The 13,825-nt window shown below is 39.3% G+C and overlaps 1 protein-coding gene across 4 annotated transcripts in view; it reads left to right on the top strand.

The window, feature by feature from the left end:
- Arhgap24 (Rho GTPase activating protein 24) overlaps positions 1–13,825 on the top strand; it is a 370,730-nt gene that overhangs the window by 337,470 nt on the left and 19,435 nt on the right. For all 4 annotated transcript variants that reach the window (XM_051198149.1, XM_051198151.1, XM_051198152.1 and 1 more), the window contains one exon: positions 9,846–10,053. In XM_051198149.1, the coding sequence (XP_051054106.1) occupies positions 9,846–10,053 (208 nt within the window). The remainder of the gene's footprint in view (positions 1–9,845; positions 10,054–13,825) is intronic.

The raw sequence follows: 13,825 nt of genomic DNA, 5'->3' as shown, positions 1-13,825 counted from the left end.
TACAAACCTAACATCTATTAGGTGGGAAGCTGGGGAGTGTGGTGTTCTGAATTTGTATGTGGTAAAAGAAACCTATAATGTAGTTTTAACCTGTTCGTTTTTAAACTTTAAAATTTCATCACAACTATAAGCTTAATAATAAGAACTATTTTCTCTGTGATTAGAAAGTAGAGTAAAAATTTAACTGCTGATTTTAGTCTAAAGTGCCCCATTCTTGGAGATAAGTTACCAGTTGCCCAGAGGCTATTCATAGACTCATAGGTATATATAGCCATTTAGGACATTGGGGGTTTGCTCTGGAGTACCTCAAGCCCTACCTTAGGTCTCTGCACTTGTCTTGCCTCAGCCCATGATGCTTTTTCTTCACAATGCCAGTCTGTGACACCCTTCATAGATTCCTACATCAAGGTCTATTTTATAAAGCACTGGCTGTCTCTACTCCTTCAATGTGTTCTCAAGCCAAGCTCCACAACTTAGAACTTTCTTATGAGCCCATTCTGCCCAAGGGGTCAATCCTCCTTTGCATAATTGTTAACACAGTCTAACCAGTTCCACCAGTTACCTAGAGATAGCCACCCAATTTCCCACTAAACACATGTTTTACAGCATGTCTTCCTTTTTCACTTTGTGCCTTCTACCATGATGCACTCTTTTCTATCCAAATTTTACTCTTTGTTCAAGACATGGATGGCTCTTACCCCACACTACTTACCATCTAGCCTATGTTTTATGTGAGTTGCTTCTTGGACACTGTGTACACACACACATCCTCCTTAAACAGCACATATGTAGTGCATACCATTGCTTTATACGCATGCACACACATATATGTATGTGTGTGTGTATATACATGTATACACACACACATCCTCCTTAAACGACACAAATGTAGTGCACAACCATTGCTTTATTTCTGTCCAAAGTGAAGTGATAGTGCACTCACTTACTATTTAAGATGAATCGTGAACTAAGTGATTGTATATATAGCCTAGCATTTATAAACACTTAGAGCATTACAGTGCTGTCTGTATTCTCCTGTGAGTCTGTAAGCAATTTGAATTAAGATACAATGACTTCATATGTATGGAGATACATCCAAAACTATCTTCAGAAAATGAATGTATTTACGTTATAATCATGTTCTTTTCGAAGTTGATTTGTCCAATCAAAAACTATTGTCCAAACACATATAATTTTAACTTGTGTTGCTTGTAAATGAATGCTATTTTGGAGTCCCCACCAAGCAAAGCTGGGGATGGAAGACAGACAGAATGGGTTCTTCAAGTTAGGACTTTGTAGACTCCTTGGGCCAACTTGGGATAAATACTGTGCCAAGTGCTGTGTGGAGCTCGGGAACAGAGGGTTGACTTTACAACTCACCTAAATTGAGTTTTCTCTTTGATGATCCTGAGAGTATTCAACTTGCTCACAAAAAAACAAAAAACAATGCCAGAATTAGATTAGTAAGACAGAGTGGAAGAAAGACCTTCAGAATTTCATGTAACTGCACCTGTAATCTACATATGCTTCTCTGAGACAGGCCACCTGGAGCCTTCTGGTTATAGATGAAAGATTCTGTTGAAGACCATCCTTGAAATACTGCTTGATGCCTGGATGTAGCTGATGATTTCTATAATTGCTGCTCTGTTCTGAGGCCAAGGCCACACTGTGGCAGGGCACTCATCCTGAGATACTGTCCTCATTTTTCCAAGTCCTCTTCCTTTCCTCATCCTGACCACATGATTGTACTAACTGATTGTAAATTGCTATGGATCTTAGCTCTTAGATTTAACATTCTCTGTGCGAGTTTTGTTTTGTTTGCACTAGGAAGCTGGTGACAGACAGAAATAAACCTCAGCCAACTTTCCTTGTTCTTAACTAAAATAGCCATCTTTTATTTTGCTTATCCATTTAGGAAGGGTGGATGTTTACTGAAAGTTTATAGTCCTGACGATACCAGGATTTGTCTGCTAGCAGAGCTGTAGTTAGCAGAGGAACTAGAAAAAAATATTTTTCCTCTTTGCTAAGCATATGGTCTGGTAACCAGATGGGACAGGAACTCTACCATAACCAATAACAGAGACCTGGAGCAACAATTAGGAAGTTTGATTTGTCTGTTTTGTCCAAAAATAAGAACAATTTTATTTTTATGTTTTTTAAAAATAATAAATAGCACACCTCATTCCATTTTGTGAAATTATTCATTTGTTTTTGTTTAATTGGGAAAATGGCATGTTTTGGTTTTATGCATGCATAGTTCATTCTGCAAATGTTTGTCTCATCTGTGTTGACCTTACACTCCAGGGATCTGAGACAGCATAAGTCCCACAGGGTTGATGGTGTTTATGCCAAACATCACAAATTTGAAAATCCAAATGTTTTAGTGGCAACATAATTCCACAGTAGAAATGTCTATACCATGAAACTCTGTTAAGCACAAAATTATATAAAATACTATATAAATGAACCTCTGCTCTTATGTGTATAGATGTACTAAGATGTTGGTGAACTTTATGTTTAATCTTAGGACCCGTTGCTAAATTATCTCATTATGGTTGCAAATAGCCTGAAGTCTAAAAATACCTGAAATCAGAACCATTCTAGCTCACAAATTTCAGACAAGGAATACTCAACCTGTATGAACCTTGAAGTACAAAGAGCCAAGGCTAGTTCAGTCCTTGTCTGTGTGCCACCATCAGACACTTACTGACATCTCCCTAGCTCTATCTGTGCTTTAATAACTATTACAAGCATATGTATCTAGGTTTTACAAATATTAGAATTATAAATTTTCTATGCCCACCTAATATTTATAAAATCAGAATACAGAATCATAAATAATTTGTCTCATTAGTTTACTAACTTTATTATTTCAGAAGCACAAGTTTCTTTGAATGATTGAGGAATTAGTCTGGTACAGAAAAGCATCTACATAAAGCAATAGATTAAGAAATCATGGAAGAAACTGAACATCAGCTGTGCTGTAACTTTTACATTGCAGGGCCTACCTACTAAAAAATGTCATGAAGAGGTATGTTGTGCCATATTTAGGGAATAATGTATACTCAGTGATATTTGAAATCACTTTTGGGGGAATTTCTAGACATGGAGTGAATCTGATGCAGTGGCTTCATGGGTCCTGGGCAAACAGTTGTTGACTGAATGAACTGTGAAGAGACACAGGTCAGGTTTTGGAGACTTCATTGCATGAAAGGATTTGTTGACAAAGATGGGCCAGTGCAAACCATTGGAAGGCAAGAAGCAGGACAACACCTGAGACCTGATTTAAAGACTGCAAGGAACAGCATGGTACAGCTGTTTCTATGAACCAAAATGCTCATTCTGGAATGGGGGATAGAGGCTCCGAAAACTCAGAAGCAACCTGAATTTTTAAAGTTGAGGAAGTTCATGAAACTTCCAAATCTCAGCTAAAAAAGTTGTTAAGACTCAAGACCCTCCAAGGGAAGAGATCCAACTGTGGGAGAGCTGCTGTGAGTTGGGCAGAGTCTTAGAGATGGAGTTTTTATGACTTATCACCCATACTGGGTGGGCCTTAGGTGATGCAGGTGCCTTACAGTCATGCATGATCCTGTAGAGCCCCATCTGTAAGCAACTGCAAGAGTTATTTGGATTTTTGCTGGTGCCCTCTCTGGGGTGAACAGGTGTTTGCTCTTGTCTCCTCTGAAGAAAAGTCAAGGAACAACTTCCAAGCAGTGTTTTCAAGGATTGGGAACACTGGGTAGTGTTTGTGTGGGTTGGGAACCCTAGTCTTCAAAACCACACACAAGAAATAGTGTTTGGAGGTAAACAATATGAGAATTAGATGTGTGAAGAAGTGAAGAAACTAGGTTGACTCTCAAACTTCAGTGATGGGAACATACCTGGGACCAGTAGATAAAATCAAGATTATAGGGAATCAAAGGACATTCGAAGAAAATTTGATTTAGCTCATTTTAAATTTGTCAGATTTGTAACCAGTTATGGGCGAAAGTGATTCATACTTGTAACCTTTTTAATCAGGTTGGGGTTGGGGGGAGCTAGTGTTGAGCTAAGAAGACCACAAGTTTGAGGTCATCCAGAGTTTCATAGCAACATCCTGTCTCAAAAAGAGGGGGAGGAGCATGTGAAAATGTTTTAAGATATCCTTGTTAAAAGGGTCAAGTAGACTGTTAAGGCCGAACCTGTTGAGACAGCCCAACCTGAGCTAGAAATCTAGGAAGCGCTGGCATCTGGGGGATCAAATCAGTCCAACAGAGAAGATGTAGCAAGGAAAATGAACACTGAGCTGAGAACAGAGATCAGAAAACCATGGTGTTAGGAGAAAGGGTTACAGAGGATGTGGGGGTGTCTGAGAGGCCAGAGTCCTGAGAATGAAGAAGGCCAGGAGGAGAGTGAGGCAGGAAGAAAACCAAATGAAGTTGACCAAGACTTAGCAACCCAGAAAAAGTTGTTTAACTATAGGAAAATTGAAATTTCATTGAGTGATAAGGCCAGATGTCAAACGGCAATGGGTGAATTAAGCGGATAAAGGATGGCATTGGAGGGCCTTACACCAAGGTAGGAATCAAGGGTGAAAGTGGGCAGTTGTCGGGCACAGGGAGTCCAGTTTAGACTTATATTTAGGAAGAGTGGTGATTGAATGTATTTATCTGATCACACTGTCTCCATGGGTAGCTGCCCCTCACTCCTAGGAATGTAAGCCCCGTGTGAAGGGGGGAAGGGTGCCTCAAAGACCAGTTGACACACCTTACTCACATAGAGTGAGTTCATATGTGTGACTTGCTTTTTCAGTTGAGTGGAGAGTCTGTCCCTGGGAGAGGGTTTTATGGGGCTATCAGTGCCCTTCCAGAAGTAAGCTGAGCATTTTATGGGGCTATCAGTGCCCTTCCAGAAGTAAGCTGAGTACACCAGTGTTACCCAGAGGAGCAAGGGTAGGTAGTATTACTGGGGTGTGAATCTTCTCTGGGGTTCTAAAATGACCACCCCTGGGGCTGTTTGCATGACTCATATGCAGAAGATATTCTTGTTAATAATCTCCTAATTAATGTGTCCTTATGGCATGCATGAACTTGGTTCTTTCTTATTAATTTTAGTGTTTGAAATTGTACTGATTCCCCAAAGAAGATTTTAAATAAGTCAGTGATTTTTTGTTATTATTATTATTATTATTATATTGTATTTTCCTCACTAGCTATTTCTCTCAGGAAGTTAATTCTTATGAAGGAAGTAGCTTGTCCTTACCATAGGAATCCAGAGAAGGTGGGCCCACTCTATTCCAGAGCTATAGATGAGATGTCTGTTCCTACTGACAATCTTTACTCTCCTTTGCATATGACAATCTTTACTCTCCTTTGCATATCTGGTTCCACAACATAAAACTAGCATTTCTACACAGGGATTACACAACTTGTGGGATTGTTTACATGCTTTATCTCTTTACATGGCTTATTGCCAAGTGTGTATGTTTCTTGCAACAGAGATGAAATCCTCACTGAAATGTCAGAGGTCTTCCTCAGTTTTTTCTTTTTGTTCTGTTATCTCACCCAACTTATTTACTCTCAGTGTTCTGAACCCCTCTCCGTTAGTGCGGTGAGACAGATGAAGGTTGGAGAGTAGGAAACAGAGGGTTTCTTTCCCACATTCTTTTCACTAATTATCCACACTAAGAAGCTGAGATCCCTCAGCTGTGAACAAATAGACTTCACTGTTGACTAGCTTGGTCACCTTTTGACAAGTTCTTTGCTAAGCCATCTGTAAAACAGTAGTGGAGGTGGCTCCTGCCTCCTGGGTACTGTGAGATTAGATGAGAGGATGTAGATAAATGCCTGATAAAATGCCTGGCATAGAAAGAATGCTACTTTGCTCACTTTAAGTTATCAGAAAATGAAGAACTCGTGCCAAGTGTAATTAAAGGGAAAGATCACTGATACTTGGGGACAAGCAAAGCTTTTACAGAGAATGATCTGGACAGGGAATCATTTCCATTCTGACTGTTAACAAGTTCTTGAACTCTCCACACATGAGTGGGGGATGTAGTAGTTGTTCTACATAATCTTATGGAAATGAAACTTAGTATATGATATGTCATAAATGTAAGTTTCTTTCTATGCTTATTATGGACAATCTTACTTTAACATAAAGACAAGCCTGCATGCTAAAGTAATTCAAAGTAACACACATCCATGGTAGACCAGTTCTCCCTTTAGCATCTCCTGAACCTGTCAAGGAAGAAGTTCTGAGAGTTGGAAAACATGATTTTATTCTATTGTTGAATAAAACTCCACCCCAAGAGTGCAATTCACCTTTGTCATGCACATGGGAGTTGAATGGGAGCAGCTTTCTCTAGATTTCTGGATTTGGAGAGATGTATCTAACATCTAGAGTAAAGCCCTCAGACACAAAGTCTACTCTTCAGTATTGACACTTCATATTTAAGTGACCTAGCAGTGCCTTGAAGGGCTATTTTCTGAATCTTGACAGGATGACATCAAAGCATCAAATTTAACATTTGTTTTAAGAAGCCCACAGAAAAAGAGGCCATATTCTTTACTCATGAGTACTTCCAAACTGTTTTGAAAGCATTAGAATATCTCCAAAGGGATTATGCCAATGAGTTAAAAGTTTGCTTTGCATCTTATAGAAAACGCAGGGCTGATAGTTTAATGGCCCTTTGAACACACGGAGACTTGTTTTTCTCATATTTAAGAACAACCTGGAGGAAGGTGCTGCTGGTGTTAGGTTCAGGGTTTCACCCCTCATTCAGCCTGTGTCAGGTAATTGTAGCCTAGTTGTCAGAGTCTTACAAAGACTGCTATGATGTCAGACTTCAAGACAGAAATGGTCATTGTCAGCAGTAATAGAATAATGATATAAACAGGTAAAGTAGTCAGCAATAAATTTAACTAAAGAGGTAAAAGATCTCCACAATAAAAACTATAAAACAATGATAGCACCTATTCATGGATCCAAGGAATTAACATGGAAATGTCCATGCTGCCAAAGTGATCCACAGATTCAATGAAATCTATTCAGTTTCTTCACAGAACTGAACAGAAACCAATTCTAACATGTATATGGAACCTCCACGGCAACAGCAAAATCTTGTATTTCTTAAACAAATAAAAGGTTTAAGATACCTGACTTCAGAATAAGTTCATGGTAATCAAAAGAGACAGTATTGGCTGGCAAAACTGGACATTCTAGTGTGCACAAGAATGAAACCAGATCTTTACGTCTTGCCAGCTACAAAATGATCACAGATTGCATTGAAGACTTAAATAGTGAGACTACAAGAAGAAGATGCAGGGAAACACTTAAGGACATTTGAATGGAAATATTTTCTTTTCTGTTTAATATGTTTAAAGCACAAGCACATAGACCAAAACTAGAAGATAGAAAAGTGTAGTTTCATCAAACTATAAAGATTTTATGTAGAAAAGAAACAACAGAGAAGACAGAGTGCAGAATGGGAGAAAGTGTTTGCAAACTATATAATTGAAAAAGGGGTACACACACACACATGCACACTCAGAAAACTGCATAGCAAAATAAATAGATTTTTAATGGGGTGTACACACATATAAATAGCTCTAAAAAGGACTAAATTACAAATAGCTATATGTAAAATGGCTCAATATTATTAATCACCAGGAAAATGCAAAGCAAAACCATAATGACTTCACTCCAGTAAGAACAGTTGTATCAAAAATCCAAAAAAGTGCTGACCAAGTGGAGGGAAATTGTAGCCCTTGCACAGGTTGACATGGATATAATTTAGTATGGATATTGTGGTAAACCAGGAGCTTCTCAAAAAGTTGAAAATAAAACCATATGATGTATCAGTCAGACACACACATACACACACACACCCAACATAAATTAGAATGTTGAAGAAACATTAGTATGCCCATGTTTATTGTAGTACCTTATACCATAGTGAAACCACCAAAGTCCATCAACTAGTTAATAAGTAAAATGTGGTACATGCAGAAAGGAATACTGTTTAGCCATACGACATGAAATCCTGCTCTTTGAAAAAAGATGGTTGGAACTGAAAATAATTATGTTAAGTCAAACAAAACAACTCAAGAAGTCCAATATTATATGATATCATTCCTGTATAGAATCCAAAATGGTTGATCTCTTAGAAGTCAATAGTACAATAGTGGATACCAGAGGCTGAAAAGACTTGCAAAGAGCAAGCAATAGAGAGGCTGGTGAACCATATTGAATTATAACTGGGTAGGAGCAAGAAGTGTAGTATGCTGTTGAGTGTAGGTGACAATTGCCTAGGAAAACAAACAAACAAAACAAAACAACACCACCATCAACAATAATAACAACAAAAAATACAGAATCAGACCGTGCAGTGGTGTACATTTTAATCCCAGAACTCAGGAGGCAGAGGCAGGCAGACCTCAGAGTTTGAGGCCAGCCATGTCTACAGAATGAGTTCCAGATCAGACAGGATTATACAGAGAAACCCTGACTCAATAAATAGTAAGTAAATAAGTAAATAAATAGACAGGAAGAATGATAGTTAGAAGAAAGGAGGAAAAAACAGAATAATGTTCTTATCCTACAAGAATGACAAGTGTTTGAAAGAAGGCATACATTTTACCTGGACATTCAGTGTTCGTGTGTGTGTGTGTGTGTGTGTGTGTGTGTGTGTGTGTGTGTGTGTTAAAACAACACATGGTCCCCTTGTAAATGTACATTCTTTTACATTTCTGTATCAGTTTAATATTAATTTTTTAAAATCCAGTGAGGCCTTTAGTGTCTAAAGAGTAAACTCAATCCTCGGTTCTCCACTCCATTAGTTATTATTGGTAATTCTTGATCCTGTGAGAGTTGTAATTCATTGCTTCTTATGGTCAACAGCAGTTATGACTGCTATCCAGTTTCCATTGCCTTCCTTTTGATAGCTATGCTGGCTTCTCCACTTCTAACTCATTAGAAAAGGCAAAAAAGAAGGAAGGAGTTGACTGGCAAGTCTAGCTAGAACTCTCCTCACAAAGAAAACCAAATGTCCACAGGAGCTTTCTCAGCCCCTCCCAGGCTGTGGTGTAGGGTGTGGCTGCCTTGCTCAAGAGAAGTGGGGGAAGCATGTATTTCCTGGCCTCTAACATAGAAATGCCAAGAGCAAGCAGCAGTGTGAATGGCTGCTGAATTATTGAACAGTGCTTGCCACATCATTATCCAGGAACTGCTTGTTCTGAACTCAACAAAGGAAGCCTCGTTACCCTGTCATGGGCTGCCATGCCCAGTGCCCCTGAAAATGTCACTTCCTAATTTTTTTTTTTTTTTTTTCTCCTGAAAATCAGTATGTGAACGTCTGGGCGCAATACAAGGCATAGAACTGTTTTGTGTGATGTCACCATTCCCATCCAGGCTAATACTCTCTTTAAAAGTAAGATGTTTTTATTGCTTGCAATGTGATGACTCTGCATTATGAGTCCACAAATGAATGCATTGTATTATAGACCAGAGCAGAACCCACCTGCTGTTGTTATCAAATTCCTGACTTAATGTCTACTTCGCGCTTCCTGGGACTTACATGATTTTAACAGATAGCATTTACTTTTCTTCTCCTTTCATGAAACTCACATGAGTTTCCAGTTTCCTTCTTCATCTAAGCATAGAACTCCCCAGGAAGGGATAGCAGAGGGAAACACCCGACGATCACTGTATGGTGAATTTGGTTGTTTACCAGTGCTAAGTAGCAAACATTAGATAATTACGATCATTCCAACCTGTGTCCTTTACAACGAGTTTGAAAAGAAGTCAGCAATGAATGAGGAGAAAATAAAGAATCTCAGTTTTACTGTGACCTCTTCTTTTCCCAGGTATCTTTGGACAGAAATTGGAAGACACCGTCAGATACGAGAAGAGGTATGGGAACCGGCTGGCGCCAATGCTGGTGGAGCAGTGTGTGGACTTCATCCGACAGCGGGGGCTGAAGGAAGAGGGACTCTTCCGGCTGCCTGGCCAGGCCAACCTCGTCAAGGAGCTTCAGGACGCCTTTGACTGTGGAGAGAAGCCCTCCTTTGACAGGTATATAGGACAGGTCACAGCTTGACTGAGCTTCCCTCAAGATCCGTTCAGACCATGGATACCATGGCTTAGTGTGTAATGACTGACACAGTAGATATGCAGAGTAGAGTATTAAATGTGACAGCATGGCTCTGAATCAGTTTTACCAAGTAAGAAAGGAAACATTGTGGTGCTTTCGGTGTGTTTTCCTGTCACTCACTTTGCCTCGTTTTAAGAGTTATCACTCACGCTTGACCCCAGTACTAGAATTCAAATTATATTAGCCTTTTGTATTGGGAAGATAAATCTGTCGTGTGTCTCTTAAAACTTTTTTGTTTTTCTTTCAGTTAAGAGATTTTTAAATTTATTTTAAAAAGTTTATTTTTTGTTTTACAAACCAACCCCAGTTCCTCTTACCTCCTCTTTCCACTCCCTCACTTCCCTCCCCTGCCACCCCCTAGCCACTCCTCAGAGGGGGTAAGGCCTTCCTTGGGCAGTCAAAGTCTGGCATACCAAGTTGAGTCTGACCAAGCTCCTCTGCCCTATATCAAGGTGGAGAAAGGTATCCCACTTTAGGGAATGGGCTCCAAAAAGCCAGTTCATGCACTCGGGATAGGTCCTAGTGCCAGTTGTCAGGATCCCTCACCAACACATCAAGTCATGTAACTGTCATCCACATTCAGAGGGTCCAGTTCAGTCCCATGCAGGTCCCCAGATGTCAGTCCATAGTGTGTGAGCTCCCACTATCTCTGGTCAGCTGCCTCTGTGGTTTTCCCCATCATGCTCTTGACCTCGTTGTTCATATAATCCTTTATCCCTCTCTTCAACTGAACTCCAGGAGCTCAGCCCAGTGCTTGGCGATTGGTCACTGTATCCGCTTCTATCAGTGACTAGATGTAGATTCTATGGTGACAATTAGGGTAGTCACTAATCTGATTGATTACAGGGGAAGGCCAGTTTAGACATCCTCTCCACTATTGCTAGGAGAATTAGTTGGGGTCATCCTTGTGAATTCCTGATAATTTCTCTAGCATCAGGTTTCTCCATAACTAACTCCATAATGGCTACCTCTATCAAGATATCTCTTTCATTGTTCCCCTCCGTCTCTCCCTCCCCCAACTCGGTCTTCTTGGTCTCTCATGTTCCTACTCCCCATATCCTCCCTTTTACCCCAAGTTTACCCAGAAGATCTTAACTCTTTGCCCTTCCTGAAGCCCTCCATGTGTGTCCCTCTTAGGGTCCTCCTTTTTTCCTAACTTCTCTGGGGTTGTGGATTATAGTCTGGTTATCCTTTGTTTTATGTCTAATATTTACTTATGAATGAATACCTACTGAATTTGTCTTTCTGGGTGTAAGTTACCTCACTCAGGATAATTTTTTTCTAGTTCCATCCATTTGCCTGCAAATTTCAAGATGTCATTGTCTTTTTTTTTTTTTTTTTTTTTTTTTTTTTTTTTTTTAACCACTGAGTAATACTCCATTGTGTACATGTACCACCTTCTTATATCCATTCTTTACTTGAAGGGCATCTAGGTTGTTTCCAGGTTCTGACTATTACAAATAATGCTGCTATAAGCATAGTTGAACAAGTGTTCTTGTAGTATGATTGACTATCCTTTGGCCTTTGGGTATATGCCCAAGAGTGGTATTACTGGGTCTTGAGGTAGATTGACTCCCAGTTTTCTGAGAAACTGCCGTATTGATTTCCAAAGTGGCTATTCAAGTTTAAAAAGTCATCAGTAGATATAGAGATGTTGGCAGTGTAATTTCAATAATAATACATTTAAGAATGTTTAGCTCACCAGATGGTGCATGCCTTTATTCCCAGTGCGCGGGAGGCCTAGACAAGCAGATTTCTTGTTCCAGGATAGACTCCAAAGCCACAGAGAAACCCTGTCTTGAAAACAAAACAAGACAAAAATGTATATCTCTGCCTTGATCTTGAATGTATTCAATGTATTCAGAAAGTCAGATGGAGAAGTATAGTATTGTGAAATTTGAAAAATAGTAAACCTGCCAGACAAGAAATTATTTAGTATCCTTAAGAATCCTTTGCTATTGATAGTTTGTTAATTATCTCCATCTTTGTCTTTAAAATTTAATAGAAAAGTAATCTTTTATCTTAATATAATTTGCATTATATGGCAGAAACCGTTATGTTCTGAAAGCTGAAACATGCTGCTTTATTCCAACATAGCTGAGGACAGATTTCTTCACTAACACCTTCTCCAATCACCCCAAGCCTCACACTAGTGCAACTAGACACAGCTGCAAAGGGAAGACAGACAAGAAGACATGAAAACATATGGGGAAGGGAGGAACACTGAGAATGTGTTTGTAAGAATATAAGACATGCTCACTACGTCGTTCAACACCCTTTATTGTCTTACCAGCAAAGGTCTGAATTATGATCCTGTACTGACAGCACTTACTGGGGTAGAAACTCTAATATTAACAATAGCATACTTTGGTATAGTCCTCCTAGAATAATTCAACTAACTAAGGTCTTTAAAACAATTATTTTATATATTTATTTTTAGTTATGTATATGCATATGTATCTGTGTAAGAGAATATACACATGTGAGTACAGGTACATGTGAAATCCAAAAGTGCATGTAAGATCTCCTGTATCTGAAGTTACAGTTAGTTATGAGCCATTCATCTTGGGTGCTGGAAACCAAAGTCTGGTGCTCTGTAAAAGCAGGACATGCTCTTAAGTCTCTTCCTTATATAGCATGAATAATAAAATCCAAGAAACTGATATTAGGGTTCGAGCTTCAATCTGAAGGTCAGAGAAGTAAAGCAGCCAGCCACTAGCTCTTACCTCTACCTCAGACTGAAAGGGTGATCTGGCGAGCTCCAGGAATCCTCAGACTTCAGTCCTAGACTGCTGTCTCTCCTCAATGAGGCCAAAGACTGAATCTTCTTGAGACCCTTTGTTTTTTGTTTGTGTGTTTTTTCTCTTATATCGCTAGTGCTGGAATTAAAAATGTGGGATCCCAAATGCTGAGATCACCTTTGTATGAGCTGTTTTTCTTTAGGATTGGATCAATTTCACATAGCTCATTGTGGCCTTGAATTTAGAGAGATCCATCTGCCTGTCTTCTGAGTCCTGGGATTAAAGGTGTGAGCCACCACCCACTGGCTCTATGGCTAGCTAGTGTGTCTGCTGGGATTAAAGGTGTGTATCATTATTGCCTGACTTTATAGCTTGTGGCTAGCTTTGCTTTCTGTACCCTCAGGCAAACTTGAACAAATCATAAATATCACCACACCTTTAAACAGTTTTATTCCTAGAAGTGAAATAGATAAGTGAAGAAAACCTTAAATACAACATTGTTTATTATTGATTTTTTATAATAGTAAATCTATTCCTCCAAACAGATGATTGATGAAATAACAGTGCAAGGGGGTATGTGCTGGTACATAGCCTTGTGTTTGAAAAACTTTCTTGTAATGTATTCAGTGAATAAGAGAATGTAATGAAAGCTGTAGAAACTCATTGTGTGTTAGTTGGGATTCTCTCAGGGAAGAGAATGAATATAATGAATACATGTTAAGGTGATTTATTAGGCTGCCTTACAGGATGAGGTCTGGGTTTACCAACAATGGCTGTCATACTGGAAACACTGAGAATCTTGTGGTTGCTCAGTCCTCGAGGCTGGATGTCTCAGCAGTCCCAGTCTGGCACTGAATGCCTGGAAGGTTCCTGGTGAGTGGCTGTGTTCACTCTACACTGGAACCCTGAAGAAGCTGCTCCTAAGATCAGTAAAGGAAGGATGCTTCAACCA

The sequence above is a fragment of the Phodopus roborovskii genome, unplaced genomic scaffold (assembly GCF_943737965.1).
Source record: "Phodopus roborovskii unplaced genomic scaffold, PHOROB, whole genome shotgun sequence".
Taxonomy (NCBI): domain Eukaryota; kingdom Metazoa; phylum Chordata; class Mammalia; order Rodentia; family Cricetidae; genus Phodopus; species Phodopus roborovskii.
This window is presented reverse-complemented; position numbering and strand designations above follow the sequence as displayed.